Source organism: Colletotrichum navitas, assembly GCF_030913465.1.
Source record: "Colletotrichum navitas strain CBS 125086 chromosome Unknown LY79scaffold_1, whole genome shotgun sequence".
NCBI classification, from domain to species: Eukaryota; Fungi; Ascomycota; class Sordariomycetes; order Glomerellales; family Glomerellaceae; genus Colletotrichum; species Colletotrichum navitas.
The window spans coordinates 635,104-653,739 of record NW_026850547.1 but is presented as its reverse complement, the minus strand read 5'-3'; the positions used below and the strand labels follow the sequence as shown (position 1 = coordinate 653,739).

Below are 18,636 nucleotides of genomic sequence, written 5' to 3'. Positions count from 1 at the left end.
TCCGCCCGCGCAGGGCGCGAGGTACAACCACGGCAGGTACTTGTGCCAAAAGCCTTACACACCTCAGTGCTTATCTACGTATAGTAGGCCCTGGTCGCAAGCGCAGTATTGTACACGAAGGCGTGCTGCGGGTGCTTTCCGCTCATCAGTTGCCTACCTAGGGAGGGCGGCGTAAGGATGGGTCATCCCACCTTTTCCCTGTGGCCTTTCTATCTGCCCTGGCCCCTCTCGGCCTCTCTTGTGTGCATGCACAACACTTCGGATTCTGGAAAGAGACCGACTGATGGACGTTGAAGATGTGGGGCAATGTTGTCGTCAGGTGGTTCCCCCCCTATTCCTTTTCTCTCTCGCTTCGCTGTCTCTATTAGGTAAGCGGTTGGCTAAACGTGGGGCCTATTTGACGTTCGATATCAATGAAAAACCTTTCCTCCTCTTTTCTTCTCTCCTTCACAATAAGGCTCGTGATGATTCTCAAATAACACATGATAGGAAGAGAATGACTGACCACCCATGGTGGCAGCGTGATCTCAATATTATATCTGAAGCCTGGTCTGCGCAAGCATTGATTACGCCACTCCTGCGCCCGCGGGGGATTTTCTGTCTAGGTTTTCAACGTCTCATTTTCACATCGTTTCCTTTTTCATGTTCTCCCCCACACGCCTTGATCAATTCGAAACTACTATTCGGGCCTGTGACCAAGTTCGAAGTCTCTTCAACTGGGCATTTCTTCAATTACCAGATTGCAGTCTATTACCACTTGTTCATCTTGGTGGATTTCAGCCACTCGCTACCCGTGGGGCGCGACTGAGTCTGAATCTCGTTCGTATGCAAAACCTAGGTAGAGAAAAATGCCACCGCAAACCATGTGCGATCACAACTCATCCACAGCTGCAGCAGCTTTCCGTGCTTGCGTGGCTTGAAGTTAAGAGATTTGCACGTGTGGAATATGACGCGCAACTGCTATTGTTATCCTCGCGGCCTAGTGATCTGCACCGCGACTGTGGCAGTGCAAATACGTCAAACCTGTGAATAGCAGGTCTCATCGGCCTCGTGGCTTTTGGTCGATACTACAGAGCCGCCAACAGAGTTGCACTACAACCCCACCCCCCCCTTGATCCTGGCAGGCATCGGTATAATATGCTCCAGGTGAAACGGGAGCGACAACGGTTTCTTGCGCTACACGTGTCAATCTTGGCGAAGGTAGGATTTATGAGGCATGTCTAACCATTCTGTTCGATGTGGAGGCAGGCATACTACAAGCAGCAGGCCAAGTGGCGGAAACCTAGCAAGTCTCCAACCCTGGAGAGATAACTGTAAAGAGAAGCGAATCGACTGTTTGTGTGAAAGTGGGCGGTAGTCGACCTACATGAAACCTCAGCAAAGTCTGTTGCGCAAAGCTGTACAGTTGCGGTGAACGGTGTATTTTCATGCATTGCGATAATACTCACGGTAGTAATGGCATGTTCGTATGCGGAAATGGCCCTTGAGTCGATGCTCTCGAGGATGTTTGAGATATGATTTAGCCACACATTATCATCATCATCGGCATAGTTACGAGTTGTAGCGATGGCAAGCCGGTTAGCGAGACTACCACAGCTGCCTTTGGATACGGGCAACTACTTCTGGGGCACATGCAGTGACACTTGCATCAAAGAGTTTCTGGGGAAATTAAGTTGGGACGTCCCAGAAGCGTACAAAATCTGGGGTTAACTCAGTTGCGCCTCCAGCACAGTGAAGTTATAATTGCCTAGGATGCGCTGATGCCTGTTTTTTTCTTAAAAGGGCCTTGTTCGATCTGATGGGCCTTAATCCATATTCAAGTAGTGATGTCGAGTTGTCTTGACGCGCAAGGTGACGACCAGTGATCCCGATATTTGTTGATCATGTAGCAAGACAGTGAGTGTCAAGATGATACAAAAGTCGCTTGCAACTACGCGACTGTCAAATTTTTACGCTCGGATGCCTTGAAGATGTCTTTCCCGATGGCTTCTGGCGGAGGTTCATCGCATCTCTGGCGTTTGCGTCACCAGTTCTCCTAATGGAAGTTTGTGACCGCAACACTAGCAACTTTGGATCCTGAGGAACCTAAGATATCGCCGCTTTCGGGTGCTGGGCCGAGATAGGTCGTTAGCAACCCAAGTCGCGCGCTGGCTCCGCCTGAGTTGGAAATCTTTTGGGTAGAAATGTCGTGTTCAGGGTCTACAAGATGCCGTGCCAAGGTACGTATTTCCTTCCCTGCCTTTCAGGTAGCAAAGGTGGTCCGTGAGGCTGAAACGAGAAGCGAGCTGCCTGTCCAGTCGAAGTCTAGGTGCGTGGGTGCTAGTGATACAGCGGCCCAGCATCCAAAACCCCTGGTACCTATGGCGGGACGGACGTCATTGTCGGGCTCCGTATTAGCGAACCAGATTCTCCTTCAGTCAGCCACGACGTTCGCCATTGTAAACCTCACAACTTTCACTCATTGCGCGATCCCACGTTCCTTCACGAAACTGAAGTGCCGCTGCGACCTGTTTTCTCCCCGAGTCGTCGCCGAGCCTCTATTTGCGGCCCCCCAGAGACGGCGCCCTTGGATGAACTAGAACCGGCATCCTTCACCAAGCATGCTCTGCGACAACTGCGCAGCTTCCCCGAGTCCTTGAGCAACACCTCCCACCTACCATGGACAACATTAACTCCGGATCATGGGCTGCTCAAGTGCCTGCACCAGAAAAGTCTAGTCGCCTTTACATTCGCGACTATCCCCATCGATCCATCGCCCTTGTCTCGTCGTCCCACGCCCTCATATTCCGCTACAGCTCCGTCAGCACCGGCACAAACGGCTCCCTTACCTCGCTCGCATCTACCCGGTCACGGCCAAATGGCGACGGTGGCGTATCGAAATGCATGGTCGAATTCACTCAGATCACAAGAAAAACTCTGGCCGACTACCGCCCTTTGACCCCACGACCGATCTTTGGAACACTGGGTCTGATATCCGTCGAGGGCGACGTGTTCCTTTCCGTCGTGACACATGCTACCAGAGTCGCCACCCTTAGGCCGGGGGAGACCGTGGAGCGGATCGCAAGCGTTGCCTTCTTCTGTCTCAACAGTAGCGAGTGGGACGACGTTGTTTCTCTGGACCCTTTGGACTCCGAAGCGTCAGACGCCAGTGCCTTGTATGGCCAGAACCTCAGAGGGCGAGAGGTTCAAGTGGAGCATCCATGTACAGACCTTCGCAAGCTTCTGGGCAATGGCACCTTCTACTACAGCACCGATTTCGATTTGACGAACAGATTGCAGGACAGGTAATGCTTGGGAATCCCCGCTGTAATTGCAGCATGCTGACTGTTTAGAACTGTGAACTCGTACACGTTTGACATCGACAACTTTGACGATTCGTATCTATGGAATTCGTACATGATCAGCCCGCTGGTCCAGTTTCGATCACGACTGTTGCCCCAAGAGCGGGAAGCTTTAGATTCATCAAGGTTTCTAACCTCTGCCATCCGTGGCTTTTGTCGAACAATGGCGATCCCGCAGACAAGCGCCCCATTGAAGACGCGATCGAGCGGTTTGCCTTCGTACCTAACCGTCGTATCACGACTATCCTGCCGTAGAGCTGGCACACGTTTCAACTCGAGAGGAATCGACGATGATGGCAACGTCGCCAACTTTGTAGAGACAGAGACCATCTACTGGAGCCCAGGAGGTACCCTCTTCTCGTACGCCCAGGTCAGAGGCTCGGTTCCGCTGTTTTGGGAGCAGACGGCGGAGCTCATCCCCGGCAAGCAGAATATCACCGTCATTAGATCGCCAGAAGGAGCACAGCCGGCATTCAACAAGCACTTTGCGGATCTGGAGCAGGCCTATGGTGCTGTGCATGTCGTTAACCTACTGAGCGAGGGCAAGCCTGGCGAGGCACAGCTCAGCCAGTTGTATCATCTGGGGATAGAGCATTGTCCACTAAGCCAGGTTGGCGAGGAAGAATCGCAAGACCACGCGCTACTAAGAGAAACGCACTATGACTTCCATGCCGAGACGAAAGGGCCGGGAGGTTACGAAGCGGCACGTCAGATTCGCAGATACATTGAAACGTCGATAGATGGATTTGCCTACTACTTGGCCGAAGAGTCGGATGATGGAGCTACAGACAACAACGACTACCAAGGCTCGAACCGCATGGTAGTGGTTCTCCAGCAAGAAGGTATATTCCGGACGAACTGTCTTGATTGTCTGGACAGGACCAACCTGATCCAAACCCTTATATCGCAGATGGCCACAGAAGCTTTCCTGGGACATCGCGGCGAATATGCTACGTCTGACTTCTGGATGAGACACTCAACTCTATGGGCTGACAACGGCGATGCTCTGTCAAAGATCTATGCCGGCACTGGTGCTCTCAAATCGTCCTTCACACGCTCCGGAAAGATGTCACTCGCTGGTGCTGTCGCGGATATGCGCAAATCGGTCCAGAGGCTCTACCACAACAACTTTACGGATTCAGCTCGGCAGACGACGATTGACCGCCTTCTTGGACGCCTTGTCAACCAAACGCCCGTCCTTCTGTTCGATCCCATAAGCGACTATGTATCCAGTGAGCTCGCTAAGAGAAGTGCCGAGTTCTCTTCCGTCCAAGACATCGCCATGTAAGTGTACTTCCCGCCATCTTGTCTGCGAGATGCTTACTGTAGGAGGTTGGTTGGCACTTTCAACTTGAACGGCCGTACAGAGGGCGTTGACAGCGATCTTACTCCATGGCTAGCCCCAGAAGAGCTCGGTGACGTGTTGCCTGAAATCGTCGTCGTGGGATTTCAAGAGATTGTTGAGTTGAGCCCACAGCAGATTATGAACAGCGACCCTTCCAGAAAGCAATTATGGGAGGCCGCAGTGCGACGATGCCTCAACAAGCGTTCGAAGGCACTCGGCGGCGAAAGATACGTTTTGCTGCGGAGCGGACAGCTTGTTGGTGCTGCGTTGTGCATCTTCGTCAAGGCTTCGGCCTTGGCTAACATTAAGAATGTCGAAGGGAGTGTCAAGAAAACAGGGTTGTCGGGCATGGCGGGCAACAAGGGCGCGGTTGCAATACGATTTGACTATGCGAATACCCATATCTGCTTTGTGACAGCCCATTTGGCTGCTGGATTTTCAAACTATGACGAAAGAAATAGGGACTACGCAACTATCCACCACGGACTCCGTTTCCAACGGAACCGCGGCATCGATGATCACGGTAGGACGGCTTTAGAACCTACCTTGTGATATACGAGCTGACCCGGACACAGATGCTGTTATATGGTTGGGAGATTTCAACTACCGAATTGGGCTCGGCTCTGAATCTGCCCGAAGCTTGATAAAAAAAAACGACCTGGAGACGCTTTACGAGAACGACCAGGTAAGGAGCAGAGGTTAATTTTCTGAACCGGCCACCATGCTGACTATGCTACGCAGTTGAATCTCCAGATGATTGCGGGACTTGCATTTCCGTTCTATTCTGAGGCTCGGATCAACTTCCTGCCAACGTACAAGTTTGACCTTGGGACGGACGAATACGATACATCGTAAGCCGAATGGACTGGCATCGTCTTGCTTGTAGCGCATAGATTGACTTCCAACCAGTGAAAAGGCACGCATCCCAGCGTGGACAGACCGCATTCTGCGCAAAGGTGCAAGTTTGCGTCAATTGGCATACAACTCGGCCCCACTCAAATTCTCGGACCACCGGCCGGTATATGCCGTTTTCCAGTGTAACGTGAGCATTGTTGACGAAGCCCTCCGGGATCGAATTAGCAAAGAGCTCTACCATCGAAGGAAAGCGGAAGTAGGAGATGCAACTATCAACTTGGACTCCGAGGATACCGAGGACGAGGACTTGATTGGCTACGAAGCCGTTGAGCCGGGACTGCCTCCTGCGAGCTCTGACCGCCAAAAGTGGTGGCTGGAGAACAAGCAGCAGGCGAGAGTTGACATTAAACAGCCCAAAGCTCCCGATGGACACGCTACGGTGCTGAATCCTAACAGACCCCCTAATCCCTTTGCGCCAACGGGAGAGCCAGACTGGGTCAACGTGCCAAGGTCAAGACTGTCATCTTTCTCCAGCGTCTCGACATCGCCGTACGAGCACGTCTATGCTCCAACCGACCTCTCGTCATCGGCTTCAAATAGGATTGCGAGAAAGCTGCCGCCACCATTTGATCCGTCGGCCTTGTCATCAAAAGTTGGCGGACTCAGCATCAAAGACGATAAGTCTCAAAGGGGAGAAACGCCACCGCCGCCGCCACCGCCGAGGAGACAGACAGGGGCCAATGCAGCAGTTCAACAACCCCCATTGATACCCTCGAATCGGTCGCAAAACCTGACACCCCCACGGCCGTCATCTGCGATCTCGCAGCTGTCGCAGCTATCCTCCCAATCGAAGTCCAAGCCCGCCCCGCCCGTTGCGAAGAAACCAGCACACCTGGCCACGTCTCCGAATCTGAGCAGCAGCGGAGCCGGTCTATACAAGGATGATCCGACAGAAAGACCACCGCTGCCGGTCCGGGCTTCGACGGGGTTTACCAACCTAAGCGCGGGATTGGAGAGAGGAATGAATAGAAAGCCAATTGGCACTCACGCCAAGCCTCCCAAGCGTGCAGATACACTGGACCCCGAGTCCGGCAGACAGAGCCCGATGGTCGGGGCAGTCGCCCTGCCCGGTATGCGGACTAGTGAGGCACGGCCCAAACCGAAGATCCCAGCTAGAAAGCCAGTAGATCTATTAGATTCCCTTGGCGATGAGGGACCGAGCGACATGGGGAGCTGGGAGACACTGGTTCCCACTACGCAAAGATGATGGATTAATCCTGTAGAGTTGAGGGTCAAAACAAGACACGGGCGGGCGAAAACTGTTGACGGCATCGATTGCCAGACGGGGCTTGGATGGACCGGCGGAGTTGCTGTTGCCATAGAATTGCTGAGGATGATTGAACGTAACGAACAAATGCAAAACCATTGTCATTCATCATGACCCAGTGCGACAATTGTGGCTCGCCGGGAATCGACTGGCGTCTCACGCCCATCGGTTCCCTGGTTCCGTCCTCGGACTGTATGAGGAAGCTCTCCGCTCCACGCCGGCCGGGGGAGTGGGATTAATCTCGAAGCGGTCGGGATGGGCGAGCCGATGAATAACGCCAATCGGCTTTCATGCCACAGCCACCCACATCACAACGTCGCTCCAAGAATTTCCTTCACCTCGTCATACACATACCTAGACCGACTTCACTGAGCTGGATGGATGGGGGATGGATGGACCCTGGGTTTCGACTTTCACAGGGAAGTCAGACTCTTACCTCTCGGCCGCGCCCGCGTGCTTCTGCCCCTCTGTCATCTCAGACCATTGCAGGCAGGGCCCACAACATGGTCCTCTTGACCAGCTAAGACATCACACCGCTTCCTCCCACCTGTAGTACCTTGAGGGTTGGCGCCGCTTCTTTTTTACTTCCTGTGCTTAGTACCTATGTAGGCCTTAACATCTGATAGCGGCACTATCTAAGTCACGCACCCCACCTCGAGCGCCACGGCGAACAAGGAGTGATGGTCATGGTGCTGGTAGTGTTCGAGCTTTGTTGGTTGGAAGACGACTCCACCAGTGTAATTGCACGTGCCGCGCCGCCCGCACCAGCCTTCCCTGTACCTACTGCGTACTGGTACTGTGGTTCCCTTCACTTTTGTCCGCAGCAGCCGCATGCGGAGGTTCCACTCAAATGCCCGGGGCTGTACAGGAAGACCACATAGCAAGTCCGGGCCGCCTGCGTTCCCTACCCTGGCCCTTGCCTACACCATTGCTCTAGTGCGGAAGACCGGGCAGTAGTAAGTAACATAGGCTGGGTCTGCCGATCGCGGGGCAAGCGAAGCCCGAAGCAGACAACGTCCTTTCAAGGAACGAGAGAAAGGAAGGGGCCCGAGACGTGTAGAAAGCAGAAGCGGAAGCCTTCTCCCCCCCCCCTCGTCTGCCCCGTACCTCCAAAGACTTGCCTTCTGCCCATCGTTGGCTGAGCGTCGCCTGAGCACGTCTGCTTCACTTCAGCACTCCGGCTTGTCTTATTCCCGTCCCATCTTGCCTGGCCTGACCTGTGCACCTCCGCCGACCCAGACGTTCAAAACGCCCCAAGAAGCGTGGTAGAAACATCCTGCAGGCCGAGCTACATAGTTGCTGCGTTGCGTTCTCGGATCACCTACGCGACCTGCCCCTCTGCGTCTTGCTCGCAATCCTCCCCAAAGTCAAGGGGTAACCCTCTTGGCCCCTTGAAGCGAGATTTCGTAGGGCCGCATAACACACGGACGGGCGTCATTGTTCGTCACATCAACACAAACAACGTGGGCCGACCCCTCAGCCACTTCTTTCTACCGGCTTCGTTGCTCGTGCTGTTTTGTTTCCACTTAAGACCTGCAGCAACCATCCGAGCATCGACCATATCACTTCGAACCCGGGCTTTCACCCTCTTCATCTCGAATGATAAAAACTGCCACCCATATACATCCGTAAAAGGGACGAGGACTGGGCTTCCCTTAGCTGACCAGTTATTTTCCTTCACCTTCTCTCCACCGTTATCTTTTAATCATCATCCTGTGGCCCTAGCCTTTCTTTTTGTTCCCCTCCGGGTTGGCTCGTTAGCCTTTTTTTGTTTTGTTTCGTACGCCTTGAGGCGTTCTCCCCAAGCCCTCACCCCCCCTCGGGTTCCCCAGAGACCGGATGGCAAGAAAGAGGCTTGACTCGTTCGTCAACCCTTATCCTTCTGCACTATCTGGTTTTTATGCTGCCCTAAACCGCTAAAGGTCCTGTTTACTCCGTCCGTCCTCTCCCTCACACACCAACCCGCCCTAAGTCAGTCATCTGCCCGCCTTCAACTCTCACACACCCATACGTCCATTCGGGGGGGCATCGGAATCCGGGGTTGGCGCAGACTAATCACCTTGGGCGAACACACGGCGGAAGGGCACATGAACCGTGTGTTTGAGTCGATCCGCCGAGCAGAAACAGACACAGAGACGCCCATGACACCACCCCAGTCAGGTCCCGTGTGTCACCTCACCTACACGACACGCTCCGAACTTTAATATCCTCTTATTTTTCTTCTTTCTGCTCCTACTTTTCTTTCCCTCGACTTACACTTTCTCGTCCTGTCGACAAAAATCACCAAAGCGGTCGGACCTTGGCGACAACCGTTCTCAGCGGCAAACACCTAATTCTGCTTCATCGTCTTGCGCAGAAGACGCGCAGGCCATCTCGAAGTCTCAGCACACTTGTTGCTTTCGGTCTTGGCTCAACCCACCATTGCCGTCATTCCATTATTGGCAACTTGACGTTCACAGCCAGGAACCACTGATCGCGGAGACCCCACTCTCAAAGTCTGAGCACCTGATCCCCATAAACACAGCAGCACGGCCAACTCTGATAATTCTCGGAGCGTAATAAAGAGGACGAAAGAAAAAAAGGGAAAAAAACGACGATAACAAACAGCCGCCGAGATGTCTCTTCAGAATCCATCTCTCAGCAAGCAACAGCGAATACAAGTCTGGCGCGAGGAGGTTGCAGCCTCGGCATCCCTGTGCACATGTCCACCCTCCTCGCCGGCCGCATCGGCCTCCTCAACAAACATCTCCCTGTCTGCGGCCTCATCGTCGGGCTCCTCGTCGGCGTCCTCACCGGGGACAGGTGACGCCTTCACATTTCCACGCAGCGACATGCTCCCCTCACAACAGACGCATTGCCCGACGTGCTCCCGCCTAGGAGCCCCGCCTGCAATGGGCTTGGACCCGTTCGGGGCTTACCTCGACCAGGCGGAGGCGCTGCCCGGTGGACATGTACCGGTTGGGATATTCCGTGCAAAACACGGCAACCACCCAATCTTCCGCGGCATGCGCAACCTTGTCCGCAAGCTCAGCGGGAGCAAAACCGGCGGGCCTATGCCGCCCCGCGGCGCTGAGGAAGCCGCCACTAAGATGTACCGACGCGTCACCCTTGCTGCCCCCCTCAATATCAAGATCCACGATGCCGCCGACGCGGAGCTGGACGCGGATGGGGACTGCGTCGTCGGCGAGACAAACTCGGATGGCCGGGGCCACGTGCCGAACTTGATCGCCGAGAAGCAGGCGCGGCTCAGAAGGGCCGAGAGGTTGCTCACCAGGAGCCACAGAGACCGCTAAGAGTTTCGTTGTATATAGGGATGGACGAGCGGGATGAGTACTACTAGCCCGGGTGCTGCTATAATGAGTCGCATCCTAAGAGGTCGTGTGGAATATGGGAAACGAAATAAATGGTCGGTGCTTGGCGTTTCTATTTATTTGTTTGTATCTGGGTTGATCTTGGTAGCAACGGCGCCGGTTCGCATACATGGTTGAACACACACACCCACACATACACAAATGTAGCTCGTGCAGGAAATACTAATTTGCCACTTATTCAACTGGCTGTATGTAACCTGCACTGATGATGTCGGATGCGGACGCCATATCAACATCAGTGCTGAGATTGCCGACTGCTCAAGACAGCAGTAACCCGCGGGTCCAACGTCGTGGGGAAACCTTTCAAAGTGCGCTTCACCAATCACTACTTGTTGAGATCCTCTTGTCCCATGCTGTCCCAAACCGGAATTAGCGACATGCTTAGTACCCTGCACAAATCGCACATGTCAAATACGCCGAATCGTTTGGCCTAGGGTTGTTGATGAACAGTTATTTTCTTTTTGGTCTTGTAAGACTGAATAGACATGGGGCATTGGGGGAAGGACTCTCTCTCTCTCTCTTTCTCTCTCTCCTCTCTCCACGAGAAGACGCGCGACAACTGAAGGACCACTATGAGGAAAACCGAAAAAGAGAACACGAGACAGCCGTAAACCATCCAGCACAGGGGTAAAAAGCAGGATTCGGTGAGAACAAAAGGAGACGAGATTCTGGGCATGGACGGGTATGAAGAAGGGGGAAGGTCGGTAGTTAGCTGCCAAGTAGAGTCTCTCCAACACCGCCCCCGGTCCAAGGAACAAGGCTGTTCCAGACCAGGATGGACATCCAAGAGACCAAAAGGGACCATGCCACGCATTATTCCTTTCTCCGCGTTCAAAACCCCCAAAACCCTCCCCTTTCGCCAAGAGACTCGCTTGTTGCAAGTCACAAATATCATCAGCCACTAATGTGGCGGCCAGATCCAGCCATCAGAAGGTCCGCATGTAGCGCATGCCGACGGCCGAGTAGATGAGCCATCTCAGTCCTATCGTGAGCTGAGATGGAGTGGTATCAGAGTAAGACAGAAATTTAGGAGGCAGCAGGCGTCTCCTCGGCGGCCTTAGGCTCCTCAGTCTTGGCCTCCTCCTTCTTCTCCTCAGAGGCCTCGGCGGTGCCAGCAGCGGCACCCTCAGCGTCGCCACTGTCGGACGAGGTCCAGAGGGTAAGGTTGTCGCGCAGGAGCTGCATGATGAGGGTGCTGTCGCGGTAAGACTCCTCGGAGAGAGAGTCGAGCTCGGCAATGGCATCATCGAAGGCCTGCTTGGCAAGGTGGCAAGCACGGTCGGGCGAGTTCAGGATCTCATAGTAGAAGACGGAGAAGTTAAGGGCCAGACCGAGACGGATGGGGTGAGTAGGGGTCAGCTCAGTCTGAGCGACGTCGGTGGCACTCTGTTAAAGAAAAGAGGGCGGCGTTAACTCCAATATTCTCGAGAATGATTGTGCCAAGATTTCATGTTTTTTCGTACCTTGTAGGCCTCGTGGGCAGCAGTAGCAGCACCCTTGCGCTTCTCGCCAGAAGCAAACTCGGCAAGGTAGCGGTGGTAGTCACCCTTCCTGGATAGTGGGACGTAGCGGTTAGTTCCGGGACCGGAATGAACAGAAACCACGACAGGTTGCTGCACCGGAGAACGTACATCTTGTGGTAGAAGACCTTGGACTCGCCGGTCTGGGCGTTAGGGATGAGGCTGTCGTCGAGGACGTCGAGGACATCCTGGCAGACCTGCTCGAGCTCGGTCTCGATCTTGGTGCGGTACTCGCGGATGGTGCCGACGTGCTTGTCGGAGCCCTTGCTCTCCTCCTTCTGCTCAATAGAAGAGATGATGCGCCACGAGGCACGGCGGGTACCGACAACGTTCTTGTAGGCAACGCTCAGGAGGTTGCGCTCGTCGACACTCAGCTCACCGCCCAGCTTGGCAACCTCCTTCATGTAGCCGACCATCTCATCGTAGCGCTCGGCCTGCTCACAAAGGCGAGCGAGGAAGGTCTTGCTGTAGGGAAAGAATCAGTCACGATGCTGCACGCGGCAACTGAGATTTTGGTGGATGGGAGGTGGTCCATCGACGAGGAGGCTCAACACAAACCTTTCACGCTAGAAGAGGGGCACAAGTCAGCATGCTTTCTTTCCGCAGGTCATAGCAGCGATGAGTGATTTGAGAAGGATAGGAGAACGGGCTATCGACCTCAACCACAGCCAAGAGAAAGCGACGAGGAAAATCGGAGAGGCGCACGATACAGGTGGCGGTTCAGCGGTCGCATCATGGACATGCTCGTTGCGGTGGCACAGGCATTGCAGAGAGACGAGCGAGGGGCGACGGAGGGGTTTTTGGAGTGAGGTGGTAGTGTTGGGCAGCGTGGGGAAAATGGTACTTACATCGCCAGACATGTTGTACTTTGGGATTGAGGTGATGCGACTAGGTTGAGGTGGAAAAGAGAAGTTTGACAGAAGGTAGTGATAGATATGGTGGCAGGGCGTGCAACGGGGGTCGGTGAGAAGTTGACGCGGGTTTGTTTTGTTGTTGTTGAAGAGTGGAAAAAGATGTGTGTGGTGGGAGAAGGAGGGAAGGCAGAGGGAGTGTTTACGTGTGACGAATTATTTTGGGAGGGGGGATCTCAAAGGGAAGTTGCGAGGCCAGTGAAGATTTAATCGGGCTGGTCCAAGCCCGCCGGCCACTGCCACTGTTCCTCAAGTCGCTCTTTCCCTCTCCGTCTTCTGGGCTGCTGGTTTCTCTACCCGTACCCGTACCCGTACCTTGGGTCGGGGTCGTTGTTTCGCTACTTTCTGCCTTAGCAGCAAGCAATTGAGCGTGTGGACAGCCCCCCCATGGCACCTTACCCTGCTACCGCGCCGTACCGTAACATACCTGCCCTGGTTGGGGCCTGTGCCTGCTGCTCTGGCTGCTGGCACCTGCCGCCTCAACCCCACTACGTTTCCTTTCCTTCCCCCCCCCTCCCCACTTCCATCCCCCCTCCTGGCTTGCCTGTGAGGGTCCTGGATTGGACTGCTCAAGTGAATTGGACGGGAATGAGGTGGTCAGGCTTTCGGGGGCTCGGGGACTATGGTCCAGGGCATGGGAAGGTTCCAATTTGGCGGGAGGGGAAGAAGAATGGGGCGCCGGGCTGGGCTAGGCTCTGCTGTATCTAGGCCCAAGGTTGCTACGCAGTAGAATTGTACCCTGAAAAGTTGAAGCTAGTAAACAATAGGCAGTGGACGAGTGGCAGGGACATGCGGCCAGGGTTCTGTTTGCTCCTTTCACAGCTTTTCTCTTGACTTTGCTGTATATTTGCCGATAGCACGGGACATATGAGGCGAGAACTCCTTTTTGGATTCCCATGCTTGGAAAGGGGAGATCAATAGCGTAAGAGAGAGGAAGGCTGGAGTGACCAGGGCTCGATAGGGGGGGTGGAGGGGAGGGGGGATAGCCAGGGCCAAATGGCATTATTAGCATGTGGTGAGGTCCCTTTGTGTGGATTGTTCCTCTGAGATTACCTTAGCCTGCCGGGCAGCAGAGGCAAGATTCCGTATCGAGGGAAGTTGGGACACGATGTATTAGCCTAGTCCTCAAGTGACAGGCGACTAGCAGGTGGAAACCGACGATGTACAGAAGAGGTACCTACCTCGAGGGCAAGCAGTTGTAGGTAGCGCTCGGCAGCAATTGCTTCTCTTATTAACCAAAGTCAAATTCAACGAGCCCGTTCTTGCCGGCCCAGCAGAGTTCCTCCCATCGACCAATTACCCCTAAGATGGATGGACCAGTTCCCCATCCGAGTAATTGTCACGAGACCAAGGCTTGAGAGATTATAACAGTCGCCTCTCCAGTCCAGGAGATTAGAGCAGCAAGGAAATGGGCTGGCCAATTTGAGTCCGTGGGGAGGTCGTTCAGACAGGCCACCCAGATACCTCAGGTGAAGGTCATTTGCCTGGGCATGTTGAAAGTGTGTGCGGGTGTGTGCGGGTGTTGGAGGACGGCCAGCTCAGCACACAACACACAGTACAGCAATACAGCGAGGCGACATTAAACATCAGGATGGCAAATACTGGCTGGCTGGACGTCTTGATGCTAGATCCACCCTCTCTATGCGTTTCCCCGCTCCTGCTTTGTGACACGCCCGCCATGTACGTATCTCCTTCCCTGGCCAAACCAGTTCTTTTTTTTCTGTCTCGTGATTCCGCTTCTCATGTTTCTGTCCTGTTCCAAGCACATCTACGCGTGATAAAATCCGCTGGCCCCTGGCTCATCGCACACCCTGCAGTCGACCCATCAGCGAAATCCCCGCCCCCATCATGTAACACCCTCTTCCTTCGCCTCCTATATTCTGCTTAACACAACGACGGTGTAGCATTTGACGATACAAGTCGACATTGCACAGGCGCCCCAGTGCATTGGGCAGACAGCCTGTATAATGATCAATCCAAGAAATGGAAGCAATACGCCCAAAACATCCGCTTAGATTGGATGACGGGACCGCACTGATTTCTGGAATTCTCACTTGTAGTGGCTTATCTCGCACCAAACCTCAAGGATGGGCATGTATTCTGCCCTCTACCCTTCGTTACTTAAATGCCATCCCATCTTCTCTCGGACCATTGCACGCGGCCGTCTCAAATCGCATACAAATGCGTTTGGGGCTCACGCAAGGCCATCTCTCTGTGCCTCGATACTGTCGTCAATCTGACGGCTACATCGAACATCACAACTCTATTGGTGACGATGGGAAATTCCTTGTTGGCCAAGTCGTCGAAGAGACGAATGCAATGTGTAAGTACCTCAGTACATCCGTACCTATTGTGAGCGTCCAACCCCCCCGGGCGACAACCCACCAGAAGGCCTTGGGAAGGGGAATGGGCAAGACCGACGGAGATCCTACGACAGGCAGGACACTGTTCGTCCACATCGGTTATTACTGTTCGGCATGGTTTGGTCTGCCCCAATCATCCATGACCATGCATGCCCTTCTTGCTTGTCCCGCTGAAGCCGGTGCCTCACTGCCGGGGACCAGCAGCCACTCGGCCGACCAAGCCACGAGGCCAGCCGACATGTTGTCCAACCACGACGGCTGTCCCTTGACTGGTCACCTTGCTTTGCAGTGGCCCCCATTGCATCTCGCGTTACCGCTCACATGCATGCTTGTCAACAAGGCAATGGTGTCGTGTCATGCACGAAACTACTTTGCCCACCCGCCGGTGCACATTCTGCGAAATATCCGATCGTTCATCAATCTGCGGTTGCCTCTGCCTTAAACCCCCAGAGAAACCAGTTTCAACACAGGGGGTGTGATAGGTCATCGTTTGACCAGCGGGCCATCCGGCATCCCCGATTTGCTCTGCTTGTGAAATTATCGCAAGACACCTGCGAGTGAAACGTCAAAGGCTTAAGATGCCACCGCGATGGGCAACTAAACTTGCTCAACCTGACCGGAAGCATGTAACAACATCTGAGTTGTTTCCCTGGCTCTGACCGGCCAACACCAGGCGCACAACTTCTGGTACCCAATCTCTTGGCTCCCTACTTCATCCTAAATAGGGCCATTCCTACCCTCCCTTACGATGCCATCGCAGCCATAGTGACTCACGGCCAGCACAGCCCATGGAGGAGGGGGGTTCCCCCTCCATGCAGTCGGGTTCGACAAGCGACACGCATGCGACAGGCCCACGGCTGCCGCCTTATCGCGTGGCATCTTCTGAGCGCGTGCAGTTCGAAATAACTTCCGCGATCCCAAGCGCACGCTTCGATGCGAACAAACCTGCTTTTCGGCACTGATGGCACGCCATTCCCCCTTCGATCTTGTTCCCCATTTGCCCCTCGTCTCCCACCCCTGTTTCTCGTCCCCAAGCGGTAGAAAACCTTTGGGAGATCTAGCAGGCTACGGGCGACGGTATTACCACGCGGATGACAGGCCAACCCAGTCCCCTCAGTTGAGCCCACTCGCTGGTCAGTATAAACAGAGGGAGCGGCCTGATAGCCGCGAGGGAAAACATCCCGACTTGGGACTGCTGCGGGCAGAATTCACCCCAGACTGTTCCCGGCGCCCGCATATTGCTTGCCAGCACGCCTACACCTTGCATGGTCGCAACCTCCTAGGGTTCTTCGAGGGGCTCAGCAGGGTGGCTTCCTTCTGGAAGTCGTGTTTTGCCGCTCTGGCCCCCACATGCCTTTGTACACTGCAGTGGACAGGCAGTCCAGCTGATCGCAGAACCGGGGGGATTTGGGCTGGGACTTTTGACGGAAAATCACTGGTGGGGGAGAGCTGAATCTTCCGCGTCCCCGACAGATGAGGCAAGTGGAAAAGCTGCACAACGACCCCCGTTTGCGCAGAGTCTCGACTCAGCAGCGTTGTCTGTGAGCGATTGGAAACCAGTCCCATGTTGAACTCTGCGTGGCAAAGACAAAATGCCGCTAGCAGTTCTCAACGGTCAAGGTCGACGAACGAATCCACAGGTTCGGATGCTTGTTATCACTAAAGACTTAACGGGCTTAGGCACCCGTTTACGTTGGGGGAAACTGCTCCACGACTCAATCCCGACCAGGTTGATCCAATACGACAGTGACTGGGCTTGAGTAATTTTCATTAATTCGGTACAGTCTTAATATCGCAGTTATTGGCAAGTGAAAACGCCCGCCTTCCCGTCCAAACGCCGCACATTCTCTGCCTTTCGGGGAGCCTGCCTCGCGGTCATGAGATACAACCATGGGTACTGTAACACTGACTTCCATCATATGCCGGCTCCAGAAGGCCATCAATGTCAAACCCTACTCCTTAAAGGAACCCGACAGCGTTCAGAGCTCGTCTGGTATAGCATTTTCGTGTCCGCCGTATTTGTCTCTCCCCCAGTTCGCCGGGTCGCCACCAGGCACACAAAGCCCGAGTCTCCAAAAGTAATCCCTGTGGGCGAAGAGCAGTTGCCAAAGCTTGAGCCGGGCCGGGAACCCCGGCAGCCTCTTCATCCATTTGGTCTCGTCGGCCACTTGTACAGACTTTGCAACCTCTGCCAACTTTTGCACTTTGGATTCGAAGAAGCCGCCGTCCCCCTTTGTGATGCAGCGCGCGTCGCTGTCGCCACGGCAGACGATCACGTCTTCAAGAGAAGGAGACAGATCCACCTTGCTAATATAGTATTCGCCAGCATGTGGCTTGTAACCCCACTCTGTGAGTGGGAGCAGCGGCACCGGGTCGTCGGCGTGTGTCACGCGGCGGTAGGACCGCTTGGACAGATTCTCTTCTTTCTCGTTGTCCAGTCCAAAGACTTCGTCAACGTAGTCGCAGAGGCCCTGGTTCCCAACCTTGGGTTCGCCAAAAGTCGTAACGACAATGTTGTCCCAGCCAAACGACACCTTGAACTCGAGGGACGCAAGCATCGCAACGGCGCCTCCGAGACTGTGGCCGACCAGGTGGATGGGATAGTCGGGGTATTGATCTCTCAGCTTCTTTACCTCAGGGACCACCTGGTTCCGTGCCTGGCGCCATGACGCCAGGAAGCCCATATGGACTGTGCATTCTTTGCACTTGTGCTTGGGCTGCTTGGGTGGCTGGCCGCCGTCGTCGGGAGAGGGATAAGGCACGTATTCCTGCGGTATCGTGCTTAGATCGATGATGGTGTTGGAGATGCTGTAGGTGCCGCGGAACGCGACAATAATGGCCTTCTCCCCGACTTCGCCGTTGAACCTGTCCTCATCTCCCGGTCTGCGCACGCCGTGGTCCACGGCAATGTAGCCACAGCTGTCGCTTAAAAGGACCCCCGTGTTCCATGTCGAAACCAGCGTGAACGAGGGGAACTCCTTACAGCGGGATACGCATGAGAAGGGCTGCGATATGCCTGAGGTGCCGACGCAGTAGGTTATATCGACGATGCGCGACGTGCGCTCGAGGGATCGGAAGAGTTCGACGGAAACGATCGGCGGAGGCGCGTCTGCCTTACTGTCGTTGGTCAGCGACAGCGGCTGCTGCGCGTTGCCGGGCGGTATCGCTGAGGCTCGGCCAACCAGTGACGCGAGCTGGAGGAGGTTGAGGAGAGGTTGCATGGGCGAGAACATTTTGTCACTAGGGCTTCGTGATGGTGATGGTCTTCTAGTAGGGTGTTCCGCGAGGTGCAGCCTATGATCGATTGCCCAAGCTGAAAGACATGGCGCAAGGCGGAGTTATTATCTTCTCTCAATGTAACCAGCGGAAGCGAGGGTAGGGAGAAACGTAAGAGAATAGTCCTGGTGGTGAATGGTTGCTAAAAACGAAGAGTTTGTAAGATTGGGCTAGTTTGCGAATCCAATGACGATGATCACAGTTGATGGCATCGAATGTCGATTACAGCCAGACTCTCCAGGAGCGCATGATTAACGATTAAATCTAAAATAGGGTTCCTTCAAATGAACTCGGTCAGAGATGTGTGCGTATGCTCAAAAAGTAGCA

General features: G+C 54.4%; 6 protein-coding genes across 6 annotated transcripts; 4 read left to right on the top strand and 2 right to left on the bottom strand.

The window, feature by feature from the left end:
• The first annotated feature begins 249 nt into the window (after nucleotides 1-249).
• Nucleotides 250-843, top strand: LY79DRAFT_7663 (uncharacterized protein). Its single transcript, XM_060565118.1, has one exon. The coding sequence runs from the start codon at nucleotides 284-286 to the stop codon at nucleotides 806-808; it is 525 nt and encodes a 174-aa protein (XP_060420611.1). The 5' UTR covers nucleotides 250-283; the 3' UTR covers nucleotides 809-843.
• A 1,815-nt stretch (nucleotides 844-2,658) lies between these two features.
• Nucleotides 2,659-7,039, top strand: LY79DRAFT_676103 (phosphoinositide 5-phosphatase; the record flags this gene model as incomplete). The annotated part of the gene is made up of 6 exons (XM_060564464.1): nucleotides 2,659-3,284; nucleotides 3,333-4,625; nucleotides 4,674-5,209; nucleotides 5,262-5,371; nucleotides 5,428-5,537; nucleotides 5,596-7,039. The coding sequence occupies 6 exons, from the start codon at nucleotides 2,659-2,661 to the stop codon at nucleotides 6,806-6,808; spliced, it is 3,888 nt and encodes a 1,295-aa protein (XP_060420610.1). The 3' UTR covers nucleotides 6,809-7,039.
• Nucleotides 7,040-9,483: 2,444 nt separating this feature from the next.
• LY79DRAFT_664482 (uncharacterized protein) lies at nucleotides 9,484-10,161 on the top strand (the record flags this gene model as incomplete). Its single annotated transcript, XM_060562893.1, has 1 exon — nucleotides 9,484-10,161. The coding sequence occupies one exon, from the start codon at nucleotides 9,484-9,486 to the stop codon at nucleotides 10,159-10,161; it is 678 nt and encodes a 225-aa protein (XP_060420609.1).
• Nucleotides 10,162-11,265: 1,104 nt separating this feature from the next.
• LY79DRAFT_664481 (14-3-3-like protein) lies at nucleotides 11,266-12,619 on the bottom strand (the record flags this gene model as incomplete). The annotated part of the gene is made up of 5 exons (XM_060562892.1): nucleotides 11,266-11,625; nucleotides 11,703-11,790; nucleotides 11,871-12,224; nucleotides 12,318-12,325; nucleotides 12,608-12,619. The coding sequence occupies 5 exons, from the start codon at nucleotides 12,617-12,619 to the stop codon at nucleotides 11,266-11,268; spliced, it is 822 nt and encodes a 273-aa protein (XP_060420608.1).
• Nucleotides 12,620-14,386: 1,767 nt separating this feature from the next.
• On the top strand, nucleotides 14,387-15,735 carry LY79DRAFT_6562 (uncharacterized protein). The gene has a single exon (XM_060562685.1). It carries the CDS (start codon nucleotides 14,654-14,656, stop codon nucleotides 15,473-15,475), a length of 822 nt encoding a protein of 273 aa, XP_060420607.1. The 5' UTR covers nucleotides 14,387-14,653; the 3' UTR covers nucleotides 15,476-15,735.
• Nucleotides 15,736-17,012: 1,277 nt separating this feature from the next.
• Nucleotides 17,013-18,266, bottom strand: LY79DRAFT_503614 (lipase; the record flags this gene model as incomplete). The annotated part of the gene is made up of 1 exon (XM_060553416.1): nucleotides 17,013-18,266. The coding sequence occupies one exon, from the start codon at nucleotides 18,264-18,266 to the stop codon at nucleotides 17,013-17,015; it is 1,254 nt and encodes a 417-aa protein (XP_060420606.1).
• Between the last annotated feature and the right edge of the window lie 370 nt (nucleotides 18,267-18,636).